Source organism: Mixophyes fleayi, chromosome 5 (genome assembly GCF_038048845.1).
Source record: "Mixophyes fleayi isolate aMixFle1 chromosome 5, aMixFle1.hap1, whole genome shotgun sequence".
Lineage (NCBI taxonomy): Eukaryota > Metazoa > Chordata > Amphibia > Anura > Limnodynastidae > Mixophyes > Mixophyes fleayi.
In genome coordinates this window covers 50040072-50066876 of record NC_134406.1, presented here as the reverse complement: position 1 = coordinate 50066876, position 26805 = coordinate 50040072, and the positions used below count along the sequence as shown (strand labels likewise).

General features: G+C 37.1%; 1 protein-coding gene across 1 annotated transcript in view; it reads right to left on the bottom strand.

Annotated features, from left to right (window-relative positions):
• Positions 1-472: 472 nt before the first annotated feature.
• The window catches only part of ACVR2B (activin A receptor type 2B), a 121742-nt gene continuing 95409 nt past the window's right edge, over positions 473-26805 (bottom strand). Inside the window, exons 4-11 of the mRNA XM_075212163.1 lie at positions 23463-23617; positions 22077-22220; positions 15335-15478; positions 13516-13664; positions 6099-6213; positions 5789-5927; positions 4318-4448; positions 473-3521 (exon numbers count right to left, since the gene is read on the bottom strand). Coding sequence (XP_075068264.1) covers positions 3327-3521; positions 4318-4448; positions 5789-5927; positions 6099-6213; positions 13516-13664; positions 15335-15478; positions 22077-22220; positions 23463-23617 — 1172 coding nt within the window. The 3' untranslated portion in view covers positions 473-3326. The remainder of the gene's footprint in view (positions 3522-4317; positions 4449-5788; positions 5928-6098; positions 6214-13515; positions 13665-15334; positions 15479-22076; positions 22221-23462; positions 23618-26805) is intronic.

Below are 26805 nucleotides of genomic sequence, written 5' to 3'. Positions count from 1 at the left end.
TCTTAGCTTGTGTGATCATCTTAATAAATAATACTTAATTAAAGGTGCCATTTACTGAAGAATTTTGCCTAATGGAACATTTTACAGGACAATTAGAATATTCTAAAAATTAATATTGCAATTATATTGCAGACAAGACTTTTTTGAGGAAATCTGTTGGCTGCATGGAAGGAGTAGACTATGCATGGTAAAGACTGTAAAAGGGTAATGTATACATAAACAAAAGAACCCTTTAATTTACATGTCACAATTAAAAGTTACATCATTTCTTTTAAGTTGCTGAGATTGAGAAATGAGATTGCTTTACTCTTAAATCGTATTGACTGGTCCAGAACCTTAAATGCCTGTTCATGTCTATGATACAGAAAAAATGCTAGTGTGATGTTTGACTTTTCATTTTGTAAATGACACAACAACATAGCACCATGTGTGTACATTTCCTCACTAAATGGTCCGGTCAAAATTTATTGATTTTTTTTTTATATAATCGACACACAATATTTATTTGATGTAATTTCTCGATTAATTATAGTGAATGCTCATTTTGGTTGCCTGTATAATATACAGTTCTTTTCACACTGTGTCCTTTAGAGAAAAAAAACCACATTAATCTACTTAATTTTTTTGGGCTGTATTGAACATACCAAATATTTTTTAAAAAGCTATATATTGCGTGTTTTACTGCATACCAGTTCAACCCCAGCTAAACACACAAAAAGTCATAAGATATTCCAAAAACATTATATTCAGGTTGCTCTTATTTTTCCTATTTTTTTCATATGTTCAAAATGGAAAAAGTTAGCCTTTAAGCTAATTGACTTACTAGCATCAACAACATCTGATCAACATAGAACTAGTATTAAACTATACTCAAAATCAATTCCCTTTTGGAAAATATAACTTTTTGTGACTTTATACATTAAAATGTAATTTCTTGGATGTAAAAAAAAAAAATCTCCTTTTCTTCCTTTTGCTGTGTAGCTCTAGAACAAACACATGTTCTATAAAAGGTATTAGCATGCATGGTTTACATCACATAAAATAATGATAAAATGCAGAATAATTATTAAACAAAAAAGATCCCGGCCCTCAACTGCATTTTTTGCAGTAACATTCTAATCAGCTGATCATAATGTCTAAAAGACATACACTGTAATAGAAGACTATCAAATTAAATATGGCACTTATACTAAGGACATTAAAGCTTCTGAGATGTTTTTTTTTTTTTTTTTTTAATTAAGGAAGGAAAAAAAAAAAAAAAACAGAACTGATGCAAAGTTCATTCAGGTAAAACTGAAAAGATGACAGCAAGCCTTTTTTTGTGAAAACTAATTTAACATCTTTAATTTACATTTCCAAGGTGCGTCAAAGAAAAAGACCAAAAATGATTGGCCTTTGCTAAGTGTTTGTAAATATAGAAAAGGCACGTTAACAAACACATAAAAATACCAATGCCTTAGGCTTGGGAAAATGCAGTAATTAAGAACTTGCTTAATTAAACATTTGGGTTATATAAAAGTCAAAAGGTGACTTTCTAAATATAACCTTTAAAAGAAAAAAAAGAAAAAATGGTAATGAAATATATTTTCCTTTTTTTAAGGGAAAAAGGCTTACTGTGTATTAAAAAAAAAAAAAGAGTGAAACAGCTATCGCAAATGTGTGAATGATACCCAATTATCTTATTTAGGCAGTTAATCTACAAATGTGTACACTTATTTACAATGGTGTTCTTATAAAAACAAAAAGGTAGCACTTCCTAAAAGGTTTTGAAAATTATTTTTTTCCTTTTAATTTTTTTTTTTTTAAACTCCCTTGTCAGAAAAGCCAACTTACATTAAAATATACTTACTACAAGACAACACAACTAAAAATATATAATAAACTTATACAAGTACAAAATTCTGAGGTATTTCTGGTTTGAGGTGGTCTATGGTCATGAATTTTTTTTTTATTATTTTATTTTTTTTTGTAATTGTATCAATGTATTATTTTTTTGTAATTGAACCACCTCATGTCTTGGATACACACATTACATAATCTGCAGTGTCATCCAACATTTGAGGAGGTCAACCATGGAAGCCACGTAAGTTGAATGCGGGTGAATTTTAAAAACATTGCTTGTTTTGCAGATGAAAAATGTATCCAAGTATTGAATCAGCAGCATCAGAAACATTCACTGACTTGAGCAAAGTTCTGGCAAATCTAGTGGCTGAATATGCACCAAGCTAGGTTATTATTTTGCAGTACAGAGAAAGAATACCTTTTAGCAACACTGTGATGGAACAGCAATTTAGGTCAAAAGGATATTAGCTTATGTTGAGTGAAAGGATTGGTTGTTAAAGCTTTTAATGGTTGCTAATCCCATGACCTGTCAGTGTGGATGTAAGTCACCTGGTTATCTAACAAGGCAGTTGATTTTAATTTTTTTTTACTGTACACTTAAAAATATAAACTGCACATAGGAATAAGTTGGACTGTCCCTCACACTACATCATGCCGTGTGGATGATCAGGCTTTCCTTTCTCTGTACCAATTTCCTACGGCAATGCTCTGCATTGGAAAAAGCATCCTTCCCCTTTATCAACATGTACCTGAGAAGTAGCTTTGTAGCAATAAATCATTTGCCGAATGCTGCAAAGTGCGACCACAGTCTGCCCTGCCCACACATAGAACCTCTCAAATATTCATCTCTCAAACGTGAGAACATTCTGTTTCTCGTTTCTCTACATGTTACAAAGACACCCGTTAGATCCGTAAAAGACACAACAGACGGTTTTGGAGCACAATGTCCAGAAGATAATAATAGAAGGTGATTACGGTTGTTAAAGGGAATCCTGTTTGTGGAAGGTGTACCTTATGTAACAGTCTTCAGCTTACTACAAAGTTTGCAGCATTTTGTAGGTGGTCTCCTATGGGTCCTCTTCTGAGAAGGTCACACATTAAGAGAAACCAACATAGCGTATCTAAAAAGGAGTTTGTTGAAGTTCTGAAGTACTTTCACCTTTTTGCATTCATAAGTCGGCACCTGAATGCTTGCTGAGATGTTTGTTTGTTTTTTCTGTTTTTCTTTTTTTTAATATACAATAGAACAACGTGCTGGTAAAATTGATCCAACCCATCCCCCCAAGAAGCCAAATATATAAAAAAAAATAAAAAATAAAAATGAAAAAATAAAATAAAAAAAAAAGTAATAATAATAAGTCAAGATAAAATAGCAGCTGCATTCGTGTGTGTTTGTGTGTATGTTTTTTTTTTCCTTTTTTATATATCTATATTTTTTCGCTGTTTTCAAATGTGAGTCTGGAAAGACAAATGTAATAAATGACTCAGATACTGGACTCTTTGGGTGGCAAGTCCACATTGGTGACAGATGTAACAATGGAAACAAGGCAGTCCGAGGTAGTGCCATTCACTAATTTGCGGATCTGAGATATACGTTCCTCAACACAGCCCGCAGAGAGTCGTGCCTCCGCATCATGATCCCAGCACTCTTCAATTGTAACACACAACTGTGCTAAACCCTGTCAACAAAGAAGGTTACAATAAATAACAGGTTGTGTAAGGTTACCTTACCTTATCTGTACATCTATGTCAAAATAGATATTTATATATGCATGTGTATACAGATTGACTAATAGAGAAACCAACAGGCAGTCTGAAATGAAAATGAGATTATTAAGGCAGAGGTGATTCAGCCCCAAGAGCTACAAACAGCTCATGTTTTCAGGATGTCTTTAATCATGCAAAGGTGAGTTTACCTTTTTTCTGGATCAATAATTATCCCACCTATGTTTTACTGAAAGACATCCTGAAAACATGGCCTGTTGGTAGCTCATGAGGACTGGGTTTGAGCAGCTCTGGTTAGATCTTATATACAAGTATAATTAGTGGAATGAAGTTGACTCAGTGTTTTAACCAGCACCTATTTCCCAGGTGCTCCACCAGTCTGTTTTACTTGTCACTACAGAGTCCTATTATAATAGAATAAACCGGTGTTTCTCCTATTAGAACAGGCACTATGTGAGCACTACAGCCAGCAGTGTGTGTTAGACCACTGACCACCAGTTTGACCAGTCCTGGCAGGTGTGGCCAATAACCTTCAAAAAAAATTCAATATTACTGAAAAGTATTACAACTGCCCCCACCCAGCTACTACTTAATGCCACCCGGCTGGCAACATTTTATATGTCACCCTGTTAATGGGTTTTATGGATTTATTCCCAAATAGGTAAAAGTGCTAAGTAAATTTTGTCCATGTAAGAAAAAGCTTGATTATCTAAAGCTTTGTCGGCTAAATAATAGTTATCAAGAACTTACAGAGTGTTTTAACCAGTGGTCCTTGAATATGGGTCTCATCTTCTTGTGAACCACCACTTCCTGCAGATCCTCTAAAGACGGATGCTGACCGATCTCTTCTTCAAATGGCAACATGTACTCGTCAACAGGCCCTAGAGACATTCAAGTACAAACAGGCTTTGTTCAACTTGTATAGTTACATATTACAGAAAAATAACACAGTAGGTGAGAATTATATGAAGAGAAACTTTGTGTAGTACACTATCACAAATTACTTTATCACTAGTAGAGTTTGCTATGCTATAGTGTAGTACTGTTACGGTTTATGACTAAAACTTTCAATGATCAGCCACAACACAAAATCACCTGCCTAATACTGTGTAGGTCCATCTTTTGCTGCCAAAATAGCTCTAACCTATCGAGGCATGGACTCCACAAGACCTCTGAAGGTGTTCTGTGGTATCTGGCACCAAGACGTTATCAGCAGATCCTTTAAGTCCTGTAAGTTGCGAGGTGGGGCCTCCATGGCTCTGACTTGTTTTTCCATTCCAGCACAACCCACAGATGCTCAATCAAATTGAGATCTGGGGAATTTTGAACAATTTTTGCAGTATGGCAGAGCACATTATCCTGCTGAAAGAGACCACTACCATCAGGGAAACCATTGCCATGAAGGGGTGTACTTGGTCTGCAACAATATTTAGGTAGGTGGTATGTGTCAAAGTACCATCCACATGAATGCCAGGAACTCAAGGATTCCCATTAGAACACTGCCCAGAGCATCACCATCACACTGCATCTGCCATCTTGCATTCCTCCCATAGTGCATCCTGGTGCCATCTCTTCCCCAGGTAAACGTCGCACACAAACCCGGCTGTCCAAATGATGTAAAAGAAACAGTGATTCATCAGACCAGGCCTTCTTCATCCATTGCCACATCGTCCAGTTCTGGCACAAGCACTTTCGTTGGGGGACAGGTTTCAGCATGTGCACTCCGATCGGTCTGTGGCCGCGCAGCCCCATACACACCAAACTGCGATGCACTGTGTGTTCTGATAACTTTCCATCACAGCCAGCATTAACTTTCAGCAATTTGTACTACAGAAGCTCTTCGGTCGGATTGGATTCGCTCCCCATGCGCATCAATGAACCCTGGTTGCCCATGACCCTGTTGCCGGTTGTCCTTCCTTGGACCACTCTTGGTAGTTACTAAAAACTGCCTACCGGGAATGCCCTACAAAACCATCCATTTTGGAGATGCCCTGAACCAGCTGTCTAACCATAACAATTTGACCCATGTCAAAGTTGCTCCGATCCTTACGCTTAACCATTTTTTCCTGTTTCCAACACATCAACTTCAAGACGGACGGCTCACTTGCTGTCTAATATATCCCACCCATTAACATGTGCCATTGTAACAAGGTAATCAATGTTATTCACACTTCACTTGTCAGTGGTTTGTGGCTGATCTAGAGGGACCCCCAAGACTCACCATCAGCAGCTGTACATCTGGAAACAATCTCCCAGAGCACAAGCCCCACAGCATACATGTCTATCCTGAGAAAGGAATCTCTCTGGAAGTTAATTGCGCCCTCTAGCACTTCTGGAGCCATATAACGCCTTGTTCCAACCTGGGTAAAAATAGAAATACAAATTATTAATTTTATTTGTTGTAGTTTTCTTAAAGATAGACACACACTGTGACATTCTACTTTACTTGGCTTTTCCAAACACATATTATAAAAACACAAACATGCATAAATAAGGATAAAATTATAAATCCAAAGTGTGGATATAATTACCTGTCCATGAGTATCACCAGGTGGTTTCCCAGGTTCAAACCGTACGGCTAACCCAAAATCTGCCAAGATTGCTGTCAGGTCATTTTTCAGCAATACATTTTTACTTTTAAAATCCCTGAAACAGAAAGAGGGAAATAAAAGTAACCAGATTGATCATCGTTACGGGCACATTAATCATATTATTCTCCTATTTTTTTATGTAAACACTAACAGATACGTGTATAAATAATATTAAATAATAAATAATATTTGTTGAAGGACATTACCTAACTTGCAAAGCCTATTAGGAACCAGAAAGCCATAGGGTGGGTCTCTGTCTCAATTTCTTCCCAAAGACTCCTATCAATGTTAAACAGGTGTGATAACCCTCACACAATACACCAGCTTGTCGAAGATGCCCAGCTCAAACTATTTCGCTTCTATGACTGGATAAAAGCGAGAGGTTGTCGGTCGAGTGCTTCTACACAGGTCATAGAACTCAGGAGCGAGTTTACAGTAAAGGGCGCATTACTCCTTATAATACACAAGAAGTCCAAATCAACACTGCATGGATGTCATCAAAATTCACAGAATATAAACTATAGCATCAGGACTCTCTGTTTATACAGATATTTAATGTATGCCACTTAAAATGTGAGCTTTACATATATAACGTATGTAAAATCCCACCACAGTAGATTTAATTTACTATTTCTCTTTTCTTTTTCTAATTGGTCTTTATTAATAAATGCAAAAAAAAATAGCATTGTTTCAAGCCTTTGCTTACACCTCACTAACACTATACATTGTGTTCTTTATGCTACCAGAGCCAGGCACTAGAGGACCATTTATATAATTTATTTGGGGAGGGGGGGGGGGAGAATATCAGGGGATGTCCCTATTTTATAGACAAGCAGAGACTTGTAATAAAAGTTACGTGTCAACATTAGAGTTACTTTAAACAACCTGAGCGAGAAGGAAATTTGGTATGTACAGATGTACAGCATAGACCACTTCAATTAGAGGAGTTTCAAAACGAAGAGACGCTAAATATATATATATATATATATATATATATATATATATATATATATATATATATATATATATATATATTAACATATATATTACACATACATATATATTACACATACATATATATATATATATATATATATATATATATATATTACACATACATATATATATATATTACACATATATATATATATATATATATATACACATACATACATACATATACATACATATATACACACACACACACAGACATACACATATATACATACACACACACAGACATACACATATATACATACACACAGACACACATATGTATATACATACGTACGCATATATATTTAATGCAGATACCAACTGGAGCTCCCCAACCCCACCTAATCCCTCTCCATTACCCTGTTGTCTAGTTTAACAGTCTGGTTTAGGTCATATACAGTTTAGGCCAAATACTTTAGTGACACATTTTGGACTCAACTATAACCAACAAATGGAACTATTTATCCCAGTTATTTTCTGAGACGCAATCCATAGTCTGAATATGCTTACTTTAGCTTTATCTCTGTCTTGTGGTTCCTCACATCATAATAACAGATAAATAGCATTAAATCTTGTTTTACAAAATAAGAAAAGCGGAAGGAAAAATAAATATACTGTCGGTGGACATTTAAATGCATAATAATAATAATACAAATTTCAGTTAACGACGATTCGCTTTATAAAGTGGATATTAAAAAGAAGGTGCAGTCAACTTAACTGGACCATATAATTAATAGTACACATTTGACCTAATTAAACAATTTAAAATATAAAATATTTTCTTTAACTACATAAAACATCAGGTTCTATGTTGGCGATAGTTCGCTTTCTATTTTTTCTTATTATTATTCTAGGACTATTTGTTTTGAATAATTTTTAGATTGCTGACATTTTGCCAATTTGCATATGTCAAGTCCTTTCAGCTGTGTCCACATCTATTAACATATCTGCAAAGGTCTGACTGCAATTTTTGTCTTTATAAATATAAATAGGTTTACCAATAAAAGGTGCAATTATTGGAATGAATTTCACGATTCATTTCACCTTGTGCTAAGCGTTAGTGATCTCCCCGAATTAAGAATTGAATAATTTTATTTGGCTCATTTGCGCTCAGTAATAACAGGATCCATTGCTTTGAGTGGGGGGTTTTGTTGCATTTTTTTGGAGCTCCACACTCAAAGATCCCAGCCCCCCTTTGAATCAGTAAGTGGCCAGCAAAAAAATGTGAACTGCCAACATTGTATTAAATATTCACCGGTTAATTTTAAGATTTTCCATTTATTTAGCTAATTTGCATAAAGCAATTTAATAAGCAATGAAAATGGATTGAGTAAGCAGAACAAAAGTGTGTCCATATTTTTACCAAAATGTGTCCTAAAGCACAAATCTAAAGACTTATTAATAACTGGATTAAAAAATATTTAGCTTAATAAGAGGTGATGGATGTAAAATTGTAAATTAAGAAAAAGAAAATAAATAAATCACCAAAAAACTATACGTTTAATTCTTAAGCAAGTCTTGAGGACACAATAAACCCCTGTACACAATTCTGTTTACAAATAAAAACGCAATAATGTGCAATATCTAGAGGTCAGTAAGTAATCAGATACAAAGTTTTCTGTGTAATGTTCACCAAGCTTGCAGGATGTATTATCTCAAAACTGATGAAATGTATCAATATAAAATAATGTAATATGTTCTATAAACAAAAATCCACATAACAAAAATGGAAAAATGCCTTAATTTATTATCTATATGCTTCTTCTCCAGTATTATAGTTAGTCCATGTATTACCTGCAGGTGTCACTGTTGTTACTATCCATGAAGTCTAAAAAGCTAAAAGACAGCAACATACTAAAGAAAAGATAGCTATAAAAAAATTGCTTATAATCAATTTATATTTAAAGGGCAATTTGTCCTATTTGTTATTCTTAGCCCATCAATGGAAAGTAAAACAGTTTGCAAGTTCTTGGAAACAGCAATTAAATGTATAAACAACTATTATTGAAAATCACATTATTAGGTTTTGGAAATGAATTACAAATGGAGCAGATTTCCTTTCATTTTACACCATATATCCATTGAAACATTTTTTTTTTATCCCAGGCAGTTTTTACTTTAGTGCCCTAATTTTCATGCTTCTATTTACAGTGTGGTTAAGGTCCTACCACACTCTGCCTATGAACCAACTACTGAAACAGTAACCATTTTTCTGGTGCTTTGACTAGTTACTGGAATTAAATCGGTTTAGCATATTAGAAAATAAATAATTAAGTATGCATCTATATGAGCATAGGGCATTATATAAGTATGCACAACCCCTTTGAAAAAATATTTAAGAAGAAATTGTCTTATTTGTGCCTAGCAGATGAATGTGCAAGCTAGACATATCTTTGCTACCTCTTTTTCTATATATATGTTGGTCTTCTCTAGAACTGGTCTTAGCCACAATGAAGTCAGATATCACCCGAAGAATAAGTTATCGTGGGTGGGTTATCATACCTCAATTGTATAGACAGGACTAGCCTGGGAGGAGAAATTATGCAGAATACAGAAAAATTGAGCCTCTACTACGTGGTGAGCTCTGCAAGCAGACTAGTGCGCATATAAACTAGGTGAAGCCGTATAACCAGAACATTTTTATAAATCCATCTTATTAGTCTTTTTTATGGACACAAAAAACCATGTCTTTTTTTGATTTCATATAAAGAAAAAAAAAAAAGATATATTTTAAACAATTTTAGAAACAAAAGCCTTTCTTGGACAAGAATAAAAAAAGGTATAGATACCTTATAATATAAAGACAAACTCTTAACTGCACACTGCAATTAAAATTGCTTTCCAAACTTTGCATAGGAGAACGGTGTGTGATCATGCTGATGTTCCTAGTTTTATTTCTTTTTAAACTATATAAAGATTAAAGTGGTTTCAGCCTTTTACAACCTGACCAACTTCCTTTTATCAAGATGCAGAGCTTTCGGCATAAACAACATTTTTTTTTGATCTACCCAAGGGATTTTTTCACTTTAAGAAAGAAAAGACTTTCATTTGGCAGCATATTCTAAGATTTTTATTTGTTGGGCAATATATAAACAAAAATAAACAGATATTGTAAAAAAAAGTGGCTAAAGATAGATGCCTGAGAGCAAACATATACATTATACTTTTATTGACTCGTGCTGGGTAGGGAGTAGGTTGGAGACAGAGATTATTTTAGTGTATTTAAAAAAATAAATTATAAAAATTGCCAGATAGCATTAAATTACTACCAGTGATGTATTTCTGTTGTGGTTTTGGGGAGACCTAATGTAAGAGAATACTTATTGGTTCCTAGTGAATCTACAATGACAATACCAGGTTTTGTGGTAGCCCAATTCCGATAACAAACACTGACGCTGTGTATAAGTCATTAGGTGCCCAACAGTTAATGGCATAATACTGGAATCCAACCACCCAGTTCCTGTGCCAGCTCCGCTGTCATTTTGGGAGGACATAAAGAATTAATCTTTCACAGCAGTTTTTGGGCCATATTTCCCGACTGGTAAGGAATATACAAACACACCTGTAATCATTGCTAAACAAGTCTATGGATTATTATACGACTCAAATCATAACTTTCAATCAGCCTGTTTCAGAGCTGTAATATTTCCAGCAAAACTGTCCAACAAACCAGCCCGGTCAAGTAATATCCACTCAGAAGCAAATCCGAGAACAACCAACTACAATTCATATACATGTAAAAACCGGTTCATTCTGTAAAGGACTATACATTATTTTCTTCTTGGTCTCTACAATCTAAATAGCAGAAATAAACACCTAGGAAAGCAACATGAAGACAAACTGTGCCAGAGAGGAATCCACTTAGAAACGGCTCTTCTAGGTAAGACAAAGTAGGTAGCTCAGGTGATTTTAATGACCCCGTAGAAAGCCATGAAATGGACGTAGTGTCTAATTTGTCACATAACTCTTTGGAAGAGAACACATTAGTCAGAGCAAATCAGTTTCACCCAGCTTGAGCCTGGCTCCATCTGCACTGGTAAAGCCATTACCAAGCAGCCATCAGTACATTTATATTTTGGATAATGGGTAGGCTGCGGTGTGAACAGGCATCTCTCCCTGCTGTGAGTTGTCCAAGCTGTCTCTGCAGAGAACTCCTGACAGATGGTATGTGTAAATGAGAAACACATTTTCTTCACTTATATGGTGCAAGAAAGTATTTAGGGAAAGGGGGGGGGTGAAAGAAATTTACGTCTCAGGTCTCTACTAATGAATAACAGGGCAATAGTTTAGAATATTGGGCCATTAGCAGAGGACAGCCCAATAAATTTATGCTAGGGGGAAGCAAAAGTGACATTTAAATTCAAGCTGGTAACCAGGAAACCACTTAAAGAATCTCTATTTACGTTCAACATGGCTTACGTGAATATATGCAAGGGTGGGGACAGCATCACAGTTGTTTGGTTTGTGTTCATGTATTGGTGTATTTAAAACTAAAAAGGTATAGAAACTAGAGGGGGGAAACAATGCCTCACAAACAGCTGCCGGACGATCCTTGAAACTCACAGTTTTACCCACTAAATGCGAGACACAGTAGATGTGTGTTGTAGTTCACATGTATATTTTTAAAATTCTAAATAAGCCCACCATAAACGACACTACCACCCCCAACAAAAAAAAGAAGAAAAAAAAAAAAAGAGATTGCGGTCACTAAAATTTATAGTCTACATTAAGCTGGGTACACACTACAGAATTTTCCACCAACTTTTTATGCCGATCGATTTTACATGCGATCGATGTTCCGATCGCTCGGTCCATGGACTGCATACACACTAGCCTTGTTTAAGACGATAAAGGGAAGAGCTGACGTCCCTTTAGCGACTTTTTACAGCCATGTTGTCGTGAGCAATGACTGTAATTTCGTACTCACTGTTGTGGATCGGTCGGAAGTTTATACACACTACACAACGGAAACGGGATTGGAACGAAAATATTAAACGGTACGACCAACCAAACGAGGCGACAATTGTCCATTTGGGCAGACTTTCGACCATCGTGTCACTGCACACACTGACCCGACTTTTGAACGAGCGGTCATATGTCGGCTGATTTAGCAGATTATTGGACGAAAACCATGTAGTGTGTACTTAGCTTAAGACCCACCGATCCAACCCAGATCTGACCAATACTTTTTACAATGTAATGATTCATTTCAATACCCAAAACTTTTACACCTAAAATTGTCATAGTATAGATCAGCTTTCTTTTGCATTCACTGCATCATTTTCACATTTCTAAAGAATTTTATTTTTAATGTTTTCATTACAATGTAAACTTTCATGTTATAGCGCTTATAGAAACTAATGGAACAAGCAACGTCTAAAAGGGGTTTCAATGTTTATTTTTTTAAGTATATTTTTATTTTTAGCAATATTACCAAGGGACCAGAGATTGCAGCATTTCTTTGCATTGTTACAGGAGAAATTACAGCATCAATTGTAAGCTTGCAAGCAAAATCCTCTTACCTCTGTGTCTGTTTCACCCAGTATTGTTTAGTATTGTGTTTGTTCCCGATTTTAAAGCGCTACGGAATTTGCTGGCGCTACATAAATAACTGTTGATGATGAATGATATGGCTCAATTTCCCCAGAAATCTCTACACATGACCTATCATCTGCTCTCTTGGAATGTACCTACAACACTACATTGCATAGTTCCAAAATAGACATCTGAAAATATTATAAACCACTTTCCCAAATGTCATTTTATAGATAGGATTGCAATTCATTATTTTATATGTGAAATCAATTGTACATATACTGATTAAACTACACTAGAGGGTGATATGGCACCACCGATTCATCTGGTTTGTAAGTTAAAGGTCTAAAAATAGTCTCTTGTGAAAAATCCATTTTCCCACTGTTTAAAAGCCTGCGTTGAGGCTTGAATTGGACTGACTACAAGTGCAGCCGCCAGCCAGCCACAACCATTCAGAGCAGGTTCTTGGCTCCTAGCCCAAGTTGATTGCAAACACCTGTGCAATCATTTGGAGAGTTCTGCTGGTGTGTTCATTCACAAGCGAGCACGGCACTAGGGACTGCCCTTGTGGGCTTTGCGAGCAGCTGGCGGATCTAACTGGGGGGATTTAACAGTAATCAGCAGTGCTGACTGCAAAGTACATCTAAAGCTCATGTGAGTAAGTTTTAATTTCTTTTTTTTTTCTTTATGGGCTATAAACACAGGTCCCTCTGTTTAAAAAAAAAAAAAAAAAAAGTTTTGTAAAAGGAAGATTTTTGTCCTGGATCTCTATCCAAAGCATTTTATAGGATTGTTAAGAGATATGTGTCCAGCTGTAACTCAGTACCTGTGAGCAATGGCCGGCTTGTGCCCTTCACCTTTACAGCGCGGGACGTCTTCATGCAGGTATGCCAGTCCTCGAGACATAGTCTCTGCTATGTGGCACAATTCGTTCCAGTTTATTATGTTTCCTTTCAGATAGTCTGTCAGGGAACCCTGCAGGAGGAATACAACAGAACAACACATTATTCTGAGTCAGTGGATTCCAAACTTTTTCAGTTCAAGGGATCGCCGCAAAGCCCGCGCTCGAAAAATATTACCGTTAATACGGTAATATCTCGCTGGGTTCCGGCTTGCGGCTCCCTGAGCTGCGAGCTGAAATCCAGCGAGTAAATTACCGTATTAACAGTAATATTTTTCGAGCGCAGGATTTTCAGCGATCCCGCCGTCAATTGCATATGCCCCTTAGGGTCTCCAAAATTTTTTCAAGGCACCCCATAGCCAAAATAATTACCAAGTAGTCCCCCGCCTTGCTTACCACTGGCCCTGGCTGAGGCACCCCTGCGAGATCTCCAAGGCACCCCCAGGGAGCATAGGCGCACAATTTGGGAACCACTGTTCCGAGTAGTCTTGTGTGGACAATTTATTTTGGAAACAATGGCTAATTTCAATCAATACAGGTTTCTTTATTCTCTGCTTGCTGAGTAAAAATTCCAAGATGCTTCAATAAATTGCTTAGTAAAAGCGAGCGAACATTGTAACATTTTTCATGATAAAGTGAAGTGTCACCGTTCCCTTGAATATCACACTGCTGTCCTTGAGTTAGATTTTGGCTTACCATTCCAGACTAAGCAATATAATAGCTACTATATGTACTAATAAAAGCAAATATGTAAAAACAGTGAAAACATGTTTTAACGGAACCTAGGTGTGTATCAATTAACTATTTTTAGATCGCCCGTGCTTCTGCCATGTTCCAGTCTGCAGCAATGATCTGGTGCATTTTCTCTCCTGTAAGCTATCTATAAATTAGCCAGCACCATCATCCCATTACAGAGTGCACCAGAGATTGAGAGGTAAATTATGACTGGATCATACCAGCTAACTTGTATATACAATCAATTAACACAGCCAATAGAGAAAGAGAATGATGGACAGACCATGCTGTGTGAAGTAAGCTGGATCAGGAGGCACCGGAACACAACGATTACTTTTTATTATATTTATTAGAGACACAGTGCTGAGCAAAACGTGGCGTGAGGGCACCGTGGCTGGCATAACTGAGTGTGGACAGAATGAGAGCATTATTTAAACTCTCTGATCGTATATGATGGATGCCTTGTGTTAATATTTGCAGTATTAGGAAAAATGATTATTGGTGAAATCATGAAGTGTTATGGTGCGTATTATGCCTAAATGGACACACTGTTGGCTTCCACTTCTATCAGCATTGTCAGTAAGCTCCCCTGGGTGCGGGGGAGTTTGGGGACGGCAGGGGATTGAAATGTGTGGATACATTCTAGCGGAGGCATTTGGCTCTTAACTATGTTCGTGCAATGAAATATGGTCCTTTGTACAGATTTACCATCCCACAACTCCCTTCTATATGTATCAACCAGTCAACCACCAAGAAGTCTTTATTTTCGCAAACCATCTGTCTGACAGGTAATGAGCTGGGTAGGTGCAAAAGATGATATGGGAAAGGAGGGTTTTGAGGAACATCCCAGTGCTGACTATTAACCAACAGCCAAGAGCACCGATGGCATCAAGCTAATGGTTGCCATGGGAATCATTTATATACATGTTTCACAATTGCAGTTCTGTATAAAGTGAGAATTGCAGTCATACTTTAAAGCATAGTTGTTACTGTTGGCAAATAAGTCTACCTTCTCATGAAACTCTGTGATAAGCCACAGCTCCATCTCTAGGTTCGTTCCTCTCTTCTCAGCCGCAATAAACTGCAGGAGGTTTTCATGTTTCATCCCAGGGGTGTTGAAAATTTCTCTCTCGCTTTGCCAAGACTGCTTGTCCTAAAAGACAAGTCAATATTCATAGTCAATATTCAGTTTAATAGAAAGCCAAAACAGCTGGACGGCTACAGTAGGCTAATAATGTAAATGAAAGTAAGGCGATAACAGCACTGGTTAGGATGGCATACACAACACTGGTTATTCCCGATTTCTTTAAGGCCTAATACACAATAGATAAAACATGTGTGATTTACATGGTGCAGTTGTCTGCAGCCTCCACGTGTTGGAACGCAACATCGAACATATTTGGTGTGTCTGGAGTGTGAGTACCATAGACATAAATCATATGTATTATGACACATGTTTCTGATTGTTTTACCTAGTCTATACAAGCCCTTAGAAGTAAACAATTTGAGGGGGACACTGCATATATCAGTAAATTCTATGAATTCACATTGTGACTATTTATGGTCATCAGCTCTTGGCACCCCAAAAAATATTTTAATGTTGCTTCTTTGCATCTACTACATCTCTTCTCTGTGACCCCACTCCAATAATCTCAATGTTTTCAAGTGTAATGTTATAAAAAGGGGCGTGACTGTCCTGGAGCTCTGCGTCAATCTCAGATTCTTCAATGGATTTTATACAATGCAAAATTCATTCACAAAGCTCTGAATTTAGCTAAACAATAACAAATACACAACAGGTTGCAAAGAAATATTATCAGGTACAAAAAAAACACACTCACATTTACATTGCCATCTCCCTATACTTGCACCTGCATATAAACAAATGGACCTGTGCACACAAACTAGAACAAGTGTGCACTTTACACCAATTGTAAACATATGTGGCTGCAAGTGTTAACACTTGGTACAATATAATGGTGTTCTATAAGTGTGCTTAGTAAGTACACTATGCTGTAAGGAGACATTGGAAAGCACACTCACACAGTACAAGGCTTTGCCTGTGCCTTTAATACACACTTATTAACCCTCATGTGAATAAGCACTATACAAAATACCCTTAAATCTTAACTATAATTCTTTCTTAAGCCACAGTGAAAACACAAGGGGAAAAAAAAAACCAGACCATGTTTCTTAAACTGCTAAACTGCTAAACAGCACATTTCACACAGAACTTCTTACATACAGAGCTTTCAAAATATTTTCAGCATAAGCACACAATCTTGACTTAATGAGCACAAACCCAATCAAGCCTTTATGTAGCTACAAAGATGGGGTTTGTGCACTTCTTTTTTTTTTCATAATTGTTCTTGTGTCCGATTTTTTTTCTTCTTTTTCTTCGAAACAGAGAAGAGCCTTTTAGTGAAAAGAGAAAATTAGATTCCTACCCAAATTTCCATTGCTGTTATTTTATTTAACTTTGAACGGGAGGACTTTATAAAGGGTGAATTTTCCTGAGTAGAATGCGAATGAGCCCTGGGCACAGACCAGTGTACAATGAGAGCTTCGATTCCTGATATTCAGGGCCTTGCCAGCTTTCACCTCCTGTGTTTCTTCTGGTGAGGAGCCAAGAGCAGGCCAGAGTTTAGTCTGTACAATGTTTAGTACACACAATGCCATGAACGGGAGGACTCAACTCAGCTTTTAATGGTAATGAAAGAAGTAAAACCAAGTGTTTTTCCCTCAAATTAGCGTATCCCTTTATGCCTCTCAAATTCTTGGGTAGTAGTGTCATTAAAATGAAACAACTCTGGACATTTAAACGACCATTTATCTAGTTATGCTGTAACATATCAAGACACTGTATTTGCGTTAAAGGGACAGTGTCATTGCAAAGAAAACTGGAAATGGTTAAGTAGATCACATAAAGTCACATATGTGGTCAACTGCAGCTGCTTTGCTACTTTAAGTATTGACAGAAAATAAATAGTGAGGGCTTTAACTGGAGAGCTTTGCTCTTAGGTAAACCTATATCATGGTTAGTTATGGCTTAGGGAGGGTGGTTAGTAAGAGTCCATTTATGTACTCATTTTAATTATGTATTTAATATAAAAGTAGTGTAACATAAAAGTATGGCTCCTGTCACTGCAATGAGTAGAAGACAAAAACAAAGAACCAATAAACTAATTTTCTAACATCCAGGCATCCATTCTAAATGTTTATGTTTCAGGGTTTTTTGTGGGGTTGATAGAAACTGTGTGACGGCAGGGAGGAACACAATAGTCAATAGATTACAGGTGTAAAAGTATTATCCTTTATATTATAGATCCTACTCTCTCGGAATGTCCAAAAAACTCCAGTATTAGGCCAAGGCCGACAACATACTTCCCAGTGGTAATTGGGACATATTTATTAGGACACAGCATGAAAAGGGCATGTCTCACCACGTTGGTGGGTTTCAGATGTTCCCCGGGGGAGTGCACAGTGCTTCTGAAGAGCTAGGCCCCCCCAACACCACTTCCCTTCCCTAAACTTATCCCTAAATTGCATGCTATGTGGGGACATGACTCCCAACTTCCCATGAGTCAACGTGCTGACTGACAGGAATGCGGAACAGACATCAAATCAGGACTGTCTCGCCTAAATCGGGACAGCTGAGATGTATATGTAAAGGCCTCTAACCTTCCCGACAGGCGGAATATGCAGTGAAGCAAGTTGTGCCATCACACACCCCCAACCTTAGTAAGCACAGAGTAAGCAGTGGCATAATAACGAAAGTAACATCGTCATATGCCTTTCCCCCGCCGCTGGATGACATGAATGTTGTCATCAAGTCAGGCTCAACTCTATTTTCATACCCTTCCTCAAGAAGCGAGATATTAAATGTAGGCCATCATGCTTTTTATAGCATTAGTATATACTATAACACTGTATTAGCGGGACAAAGCAAAAACATAGACCTGTCACTTACATACAGTGAAGGCAGCCATTTTGTGATCTGAACCAGTAATCAGCCTATGAAATCACTGGTAATGCATACCATGGTGATGTCAGTGTTAAAATAATAGTCTGCAGTCTCAGGAATATTGGTTCAGCTCACAAAATTGCTACTTTAAATATGTGCAGGTGATGGGAGGGAACAAAGCACTAGGATCAAGTGCTTGTTTTGTACAATCAATGAGTAACAATAGTGAAGGCTTTAAAACAGATACAATGTTTGTATGTCCCTTAATTCACCAGATCATTGCAAGAGGTGGATGTGTCCAGATTCTTCCAAATTCTTTAACTTGAAGTAAATTTGCCATAAACTAAAAACTGCTGATATAACACTTCTCTAGAGTTCTACAATGGTCTTTGCAAGAATAATTTGCAACAATTTTCAATGAAGAATAATGGAACAGGGAAGGTGTGGGGAAGTCCACTGGGGGAAAAAAAGACTTTTATTGAAATATTGAACTGAAGTAACTGATTAATTTGCTTTGAATAATAAAACTCGAAATCACTTCAATTCCCATTTCTTAACTGGTGACCATTTGGATATTTGCTTTGTTACTTAATTTAAAAAAAAAATCTCTCTTTAGACACTGGGAGTTTTCGCAATCTAAAGAATAACGTAAATAGACTGTGGATTTCTAGGCGACGCTGACCCTTGAGATTCATCCACCGAGACTTATATATAGTTTTTTTTTTTTAATTTGCCATCTCCAAAGGGTCTCTGGAGCACAAAGTACAGTGTTTGGTAATGAAAATAAAATTAAGGAAGTCCTTGGGATTGCAGTGTCACATAGATTAATGTTCAAGTCACCAGGAGTAGGGAATCTAAGCGTCTGGCAATTAGGAAAAGCGGACTTCTTGCTGTTAAGTTACCAAGCTACTTTCTTAATGAGCAAAGCACACTTCTTCCTCCAACTGTACACTTACAGTCTTCTTGAGAAAAATACTTTGAGAAGCAATAATTAGTCAGTAATCTAACTTAATTAATAAACAAAAACATCACACACAAAGATTTGGAAACATACATTTAAGTCGATGGAAAAGGGAAAAGCATTAGGAGGTAATAGGTGTAATGTTTTGCAGTGACATTCATAATAGACATTTTACAATTAATTAATAAATGCAGCAATTAAAGCCCACCAAACTCAAAATGCATTTCTTTAGTGTTTACCATGTTGCTTAATGTAAATGAGAATTTTTTTCCCTATGTATAGGAAAGATGCATTGCATTATCACATTACCAGTATCTCTTTTCATGGACAGATCAAATTTGGGATGGAGGAAAGAAACGGGAATGGATCACTGACAACTGGTAATACAATGGATTAGAATGGTGCACTACAAAGAAATCTTCTGGCTCTTTCATGGGCTAGATAGTCAGAATGTTATATAGTCATTTCTTGCTTCATTTAGACGACAGTATCTAAACTATAATCTTCAAAAATGATTTGTCAAGCGGCGTACCTGTGCAACTGGCGTGAATAGCTGTAAGGGGACACAAAATCTTAATAGAGTTTGTAGAGCAAAGATGTTAATACTTGGTATCCATGGGTGTGCCTAACACCATTTGGCTGCCTAAGGCTGGGATAGCAATTGCAATTCAGATCTCTCACACAAGTATTATAAAAAGCTCTATATTAGAGTAGTATACACTATAAAATGCATACACTGCCACTTTATTAACGTGACATCTACCAACAAACTAAAAACTACCAACAAACTAAAAACAGAAAAACGTCAGATTTCCGCACGAAGACCATTAGAGTATTGTAAATTAATTCCATATATTTTGTTAACTCAGGTTGTCTCATTACAGGAGCACACCTGTTAGTTGCTTTGTTCTCAGAATGATTACAATAATGGTCACTTTATTTTTTAAATGATAAATTTAAATCTGTTGACAGATGCACCAAATTTATATTGAAGAATTCTGCCAAACAACAAACCCTACTTTTCATATTGTCAATTCAGTTCCCAGAAGGGATAATGGTGTCCCGTGCACTAAATAATTCACAAATTTTATTTTAGTTAAACCAATAACAAGTTTGTGTCACCAAACCACTGACATAATATTATTGGAAGAAGTCATTTCACATAATTCAACTGAGAAGGTGAAATATTTGTAAAGTCCGAAGCAAAATGCGCATGTTGTAAATTTAAGAGTACAATGTACTTCTGTGGCCATACAGACAATAAGATCCCCCGTGACTATGTCCAGGAATGAATTGGAGAAGAGAAGACATGCTGGTAGAAAAGAATCTACTGACGTACACCAGTGTGTGCTTGGTACAGGGACCCCACTAGAGCCTCTATGAAGCATACTGCAGTTTTGTGCAGTTCTGTAACAAAGGGTACAGGATAGAAGCAGAACTAGGAGTCAGCTGAAAACAAATGGTACAATGAGTCCTGAACTATGTTAGACCTGACATAAAGCAGCTCTCACACCTCTCCCTGGTGTGACTGAAAAGAACCTTATGTGCAATTTACCTCTATAAACAGCTGGCAGGACCAGTAAATCACTAGAGCACATTATTACCCTGATCTTCTACCAGACATGCTACAAATCTATATGGTCAGATCTGCATTAGGAGCCTAATTTTCTTTTTCTTTTTTTTTTTTAAATGTTAATGCTCTAAATTTTTAAACTTCAAAATAAACAAAATAAAAACTTTATTCTATTACTCAACCTTAAGATCATCATTTCAGCTTTAAATAATGTCTGTACCAAAGCTAACATTTTCCAATGAATTGTGTTTTTATTTTTGCTGTCCCAGAAATACATTTTGCAGTCCTTGTCAGGGATGGGCAGCCTGCAGTAACATTGCAGCTGTGTGTTCAATGATAATGGCAATAAACTAAACCTACCATCCACCATTACATGCATATATCCAATAGCAGCAGTAAAGGCTATCTGGCTTCACCAAGATGCCTGCAGCATGTTTGGAGCAGTTACTGTTTGAATCATGGGCAGAGCTAACACCTGCAGAGTAGGTACTACTAAATGGAGAGAGGACAGTCCAAGCATGGCATTGATCTTACCGAGAACAACCTAACTAAATATTACTTTACATAAAGCTAGGCCTTGCAGTATCTTCTAAATTAAAACTCTCAGGTATAATGCCGCATTGGAAAATGTGTATGTTGGGATCTATTATATTTATTAGAAGTCCCTTGTTTGAAATTGAACATATACTTTAACAAGAGTAATTAATGCAATTTGTGTATACAACAGAATATTTATATTTTGTACTAGGACAATTCCATTCCAGACAATCTATAAAATAAATATACTATTACTTCACTTGGCAGTACATTAACAAAGAACTAGAACTACCACATAGAAGAGTGTAGATGCTTGACCAGAGTTCGATATCACCAAATTTTCTTCACCTCCCCTATCCTCTTGTTGATAGTCCTTATCACTATTCCAGAATGTCTTTGATCTTTTAAATCACTCCCTTTTTTTTTATCCCCTTGTTTTGACTTTTGTATATAAAAACTCTAAAATCAGAGACTACAAAAAAAAATAAAAAAAATAGAAAAATAAAAAAAATGATATAAAGATTTTTACAGAAACATTTCCCTCCCTTCCCACTCCAACCTGCGGTTCAGTTCCTCACCCCACCGCCATCTTCTCACCATGCATTCTTCTGACACACATTTTGTTCATGTATTCACAACCAGCACAATTGAAACTGGAAAAGTAAGAAATCAAACTTGAATAATATAGGTGATATTATTTTTAACATTATATTTACCTGGATGGGAAAGATTTTCACTGCTACGTATTCATTTATCAGCCTTGCTTTCCAAACACAGCCAAATCTGCCCCGCGCCTTGATTTCTAGTAGCTGCAGAGGCTTCAGTCTGACTAACGGAGAGGGCGGAGGTGGGCCGGGATCCTAGGTAGAAGGATAAATTAGGACATTGATCTTTTATTAAACTTACAGCTACAAATAACCCCTGCTTTCTTGAAGATAATAAGTTACTAATTACCCTTGGTACATAATAGATCGCCTGCAATAACCTTTATGTCTGTGATTTGCGCCACGCAACATTCATTAGGCCACTGTGTACAAAAGACATTTTTATATATATATATATATGTTCCTAAGACTAAAGTCTTCTAGGGAATGTGACTGATTAGGTTTGAGGTCTGTTGAATGAAATATTTTGGAACGATTTTTACTGTTACTATGGTGATTAAACACAGAATGGAATGGTGCAAATGCAGTAATAAACCACGCTCTTCGTTTCATTATTTTGGCAAACTTACAAAAGCAGCTAAACCCTCTGCAACTTGTGTCAGTTATACGGATGCAGGTTTGATGAAGTGCTCCTGCTGCACAGGCTTCTGCCGCAACAAGGCTATAAAGCACCTGATATAAACCATGTAACATTTTATAGTCAATTAGCACTTTGGAATTAAAGACATAGTAATTGTGATCCATTTACTCAAAAACAGTCTTGTAGCACTTTCACAAAATGCCCTCCTAAATCACATTTAATGTCAGCTAGATGGCACGTGTAGAAGAAAATAGAAATCTTGTATTGATTCACAGTTTCTTATAGTTCAGGCTTGGCTGATAACGAATATGTTCACACTAACGCATGCGGAATGCATTATCATATGACTAGATGAATGAAAATCAATAGTTATATGTGGTTTAAAGGGACGATAAACTGAGAGACTTATCCCAATGTACTCTAACAGCTGAACCATGGAATAAGCAGTAATGAGGGCAGAGAGACAGTGAAAAACAACAATGGGATAAATATTATTATCCAGTTGGGTTGCTACATTGTCAGGAAATAAAAAAACAACTTACCACCTTATCTCTAACTTATTAGCACCAAGTCCAAATTTTACCACCCACCAGTGGCTGTACTACCATCAGTGCACCGGCCCATGGAGGTAATGGGCCCGCAGCACGGGGGAACTAGTGTGCTGTGGGCCCTGGTTCCCTCCTCCCCACTTCTCTGCACTGGTGCGCACAGCTCGCTATTGCGCCTCTGCCACCCAGGTCAGTAAATACAGATCGGAAAGCAAACCTTTCTCAGCAAAAAAAACAAAAAACAAAAACAAAACAAAAACAAAAAAACAACAAAGTTTGCAAATAAGACTTTCTCGGGGTCACACTCACCTCATTAATGTCAACATGACCATAGGGAGGCTTCCGATGACGGTACATCCAGAATGCCAGCAGGATGGCCATAGACAGACCAGCAATAGGAAGAAGGGAATACACTAGTATGTTGAGCACTGAGGATGACTGCTGAGTCTTCGGATTAAATGTTTCTGAAAGTTAAATGGAATACAAAAAAAAAAAAAATTTGTTAAAATCGACACGTTTAGGCATCTGTGTAGAGATATTTGTGCACGTTTACCATGATGATCAGGCTGATCTTGGATGGTATTGTTGTTATCGCTCACAATGAATATTTCAGCTGAGATAAACAATATGCTGATATGCTGTACCTACTGATATTTATTCAGATTTTGGAATGTTTTAATGATTTGTATTTAGAATTAATGCACCTCCCAGGATAGCCGCTATCACTGCAGTGCTGACAGCTTGAGAAAGAGCTGTCAGTGCTGCTAGACCAAACTCACCCTAGCCGATTAAGGAAGGTGGGTAAGGAAGACGTGCCATAAAAACAGCTCTATCAGCCGTTTCTATTCAGGAACCGCATTCAGGGCTTATGTAATTTGCAGGAACTTGCCTCCCGGTTCTCTCTAACAATGTTCTAGTAGTTGTCAGACAGCATCTAGTAATAGTGGGGTCACACATAATAAAAAGAAAAACAAAAGATAAAGTGGCAGATTCTTTTTAAATTTTTAAAGTTTTTTGGATGTGCCCTGCAAAATTACTTGGTTCAGCACCGTTGTGCTGGCTGCCACCAAGGGCTACAGTACAAAGGAAAGGCAGGAAAAATGCCATTAAGAATACCTCCTCCACCTAATAACCGGTAGAAGAATCAAGTCCTTTTGCGGAGTAGATATTGTTGTAAGCCGCTGCACAGAATAAGTAACTCGCCTAAAAATGTGCCTACGCTATTCTGCAACCGCCACCATCTGGCTCTGGAAATCCATCTGCTTTTGCATAAACTACAGCGGACTTCACCACCAAATAGGTTTATGTGCTATGTCTGTTTTGCGCTTCTTAGATGAGGCTCACAGTATTCATCAAGGGTCATTAATGATCATGAAAAAATTCAAATCCACACTCCGAATTTCACTTCTACACTTTTGCTTTGAGGTGGGTGGTTTCACGGGCATTCTGTGGGCTAAAATGTCAGTGTCTGCAGTGGTGCAGTGCGGGTCTGCGTTTTATGTGGCTAATAACTTATCAGTGGTTATTTAAACACAGATATTGACACCTATTTTAAGTGATCTGCTGAATTGGACGGCAGTTTCCCCAGGGAATGCATGAGCTGGGTCTTAAACAGGGCTCTCCGCTCCTCTGATTTATGTCTGTCTGCATTGTGTCTCTGGCATCAGCCCAGCACAAGGGACCTTGCATCCACAGAATGGCACAAAACAATGTTAAGCAAGTTCTACGGTATGAAGAGCCTGGAAAGTAAATCATCCTACAACCCCAATCTCACCCTTACCATCATGGCACAAAATTGCTTTTATTCACAGAGAGAGATTGCCGTTTCTTTTCAATGGTATAGTGAACAAAGAGAACTGGCTTTACAGTGTTAGAGAGCTTTACGGGTCCCGTCTGTGAAAAGCTTAGTCACCACATACATTAGGTTTTTAGATTATACTACTCCCACCCCATAAATCCACTATAACAATGCTTAGAAATTTGCTAAACATTAAGTATCGAGAATTCTATGTTTTGTTAAAGTCAGATTTACCCTTCTTACTAGAGGTATAGGGGCTCTGAGTATACAGGACACAGACAGCTGCCTTCCTCAATTTTGTTGTTACAAGGGATTCAGTCAAATTTGGCAGGGAAAGCTACTGAATGGAAAGAGCTAGGACTTTGGTTGGAAACATTCCAAAACACCCAGCAGTGGCAGCCACAGACAGGGGATTAATACATTTTGGCTCACTGATTGGGAGAGAAAAAAAAAAACATGTCTAACACAAAAAAAACCCAACACGGACCAAATGCTCATGTTATATTCCACACTTTATACATAGCAAGTTAGCCGAGCCTGAGACTACGGATGTAACTGAAGGTCGACAAATATGACACATTACTCTCGTTCTGAATAAGAGACACTTTCCTTTGTTTAGTTGAGGTCACTTTCAGATTGACCTCAGTCTGAGAAGTACTGATGTGCGGTTATTCCCAGCACCGTGTAGAATGAAAGGCTCTTTGATTCTGTATGGAAAAAGTTATTGATTGAATGGCTTTTCTTTGGCGACAAGGTGCCATCTGTTCACAGCAATAGATTGTATGCAAAAACAATTAAAGCAAGCACAACAGAAGAAAAGTACATTTTTGTTGTATTGGGTGAATTACTAATCTATGGGCTGGTAACGTTTAATGTGCTGCCTTTAGTTGCTAATGTGATGGTACTCTCGCCACAGTGGCTATTTCATATTGTTGCATGTGGCTATTCATACCAACAAGTGGTAGAATTTATTTTCAGTTCCTAGATAACAAGATCACCAAGAAAAGAATAGCACGATTTCTAAGAATCCTTGCAGCACACATGCATGAAATGGCTTTCTAAATATGTATGTTTTACATCGTTCGCATTTGAAGTGATGGGTAAACATGCCCACTTTAGACATTATAGGCATCTGTCAATGTAATGTAATGTAAAATGCGGGTTTATAAGATGAATCCTTGAACAATTACCATTCCGGTGTACATATTTCTTTATGTGTGTGTCAACCCAGTCACACATCCTGCACGCATTTATAACAACTGGATAATGGCTAAACCCAGCCATTAAGGAAAGTCAAGTAAAGAATTGCATAAATTTTCTCCTGGACAAACCATGTTACAATGCAAGGGGTGCAAATTAGTATTCTGTTTTGCACATAAGTTAAATACTGACTGTTTTTTCATGTAGCACACAAATATCAACTTTAAATTTCAGTAGACAAATAAGCTATCATGTATATGTGTGTTACATGAAAAAACAGACAGTATTTAACTTATGTACAAAATAGAAAACTAATTTGCACCCCTTGCATTGTAACATGGTTTGTCCAGGAGAAAACTTACTCAATTCTTTACTTAACTTTCCTTAATGAATCAGGCACATAGTCAGCTAGTGTTTCTTCTTAAAATTACAATGAGGAGCTCAGCTAACCCATTAATCAGGAGGGGAATGGCAGGTGCACTCTATGGGAAGAAAGGGGTAATCACAAAAGGTGTTCAGGCATGAAGCTCTGAAATACGGAAAACCCCAAGTTCATAGTGATCCATATAATAGATCCAATACCTGCTGGGCTTATTTTTGCCGTTCAAAAATCCACACAAAGATAATGGCTAAGCAATTTAACCTAGTGATCAC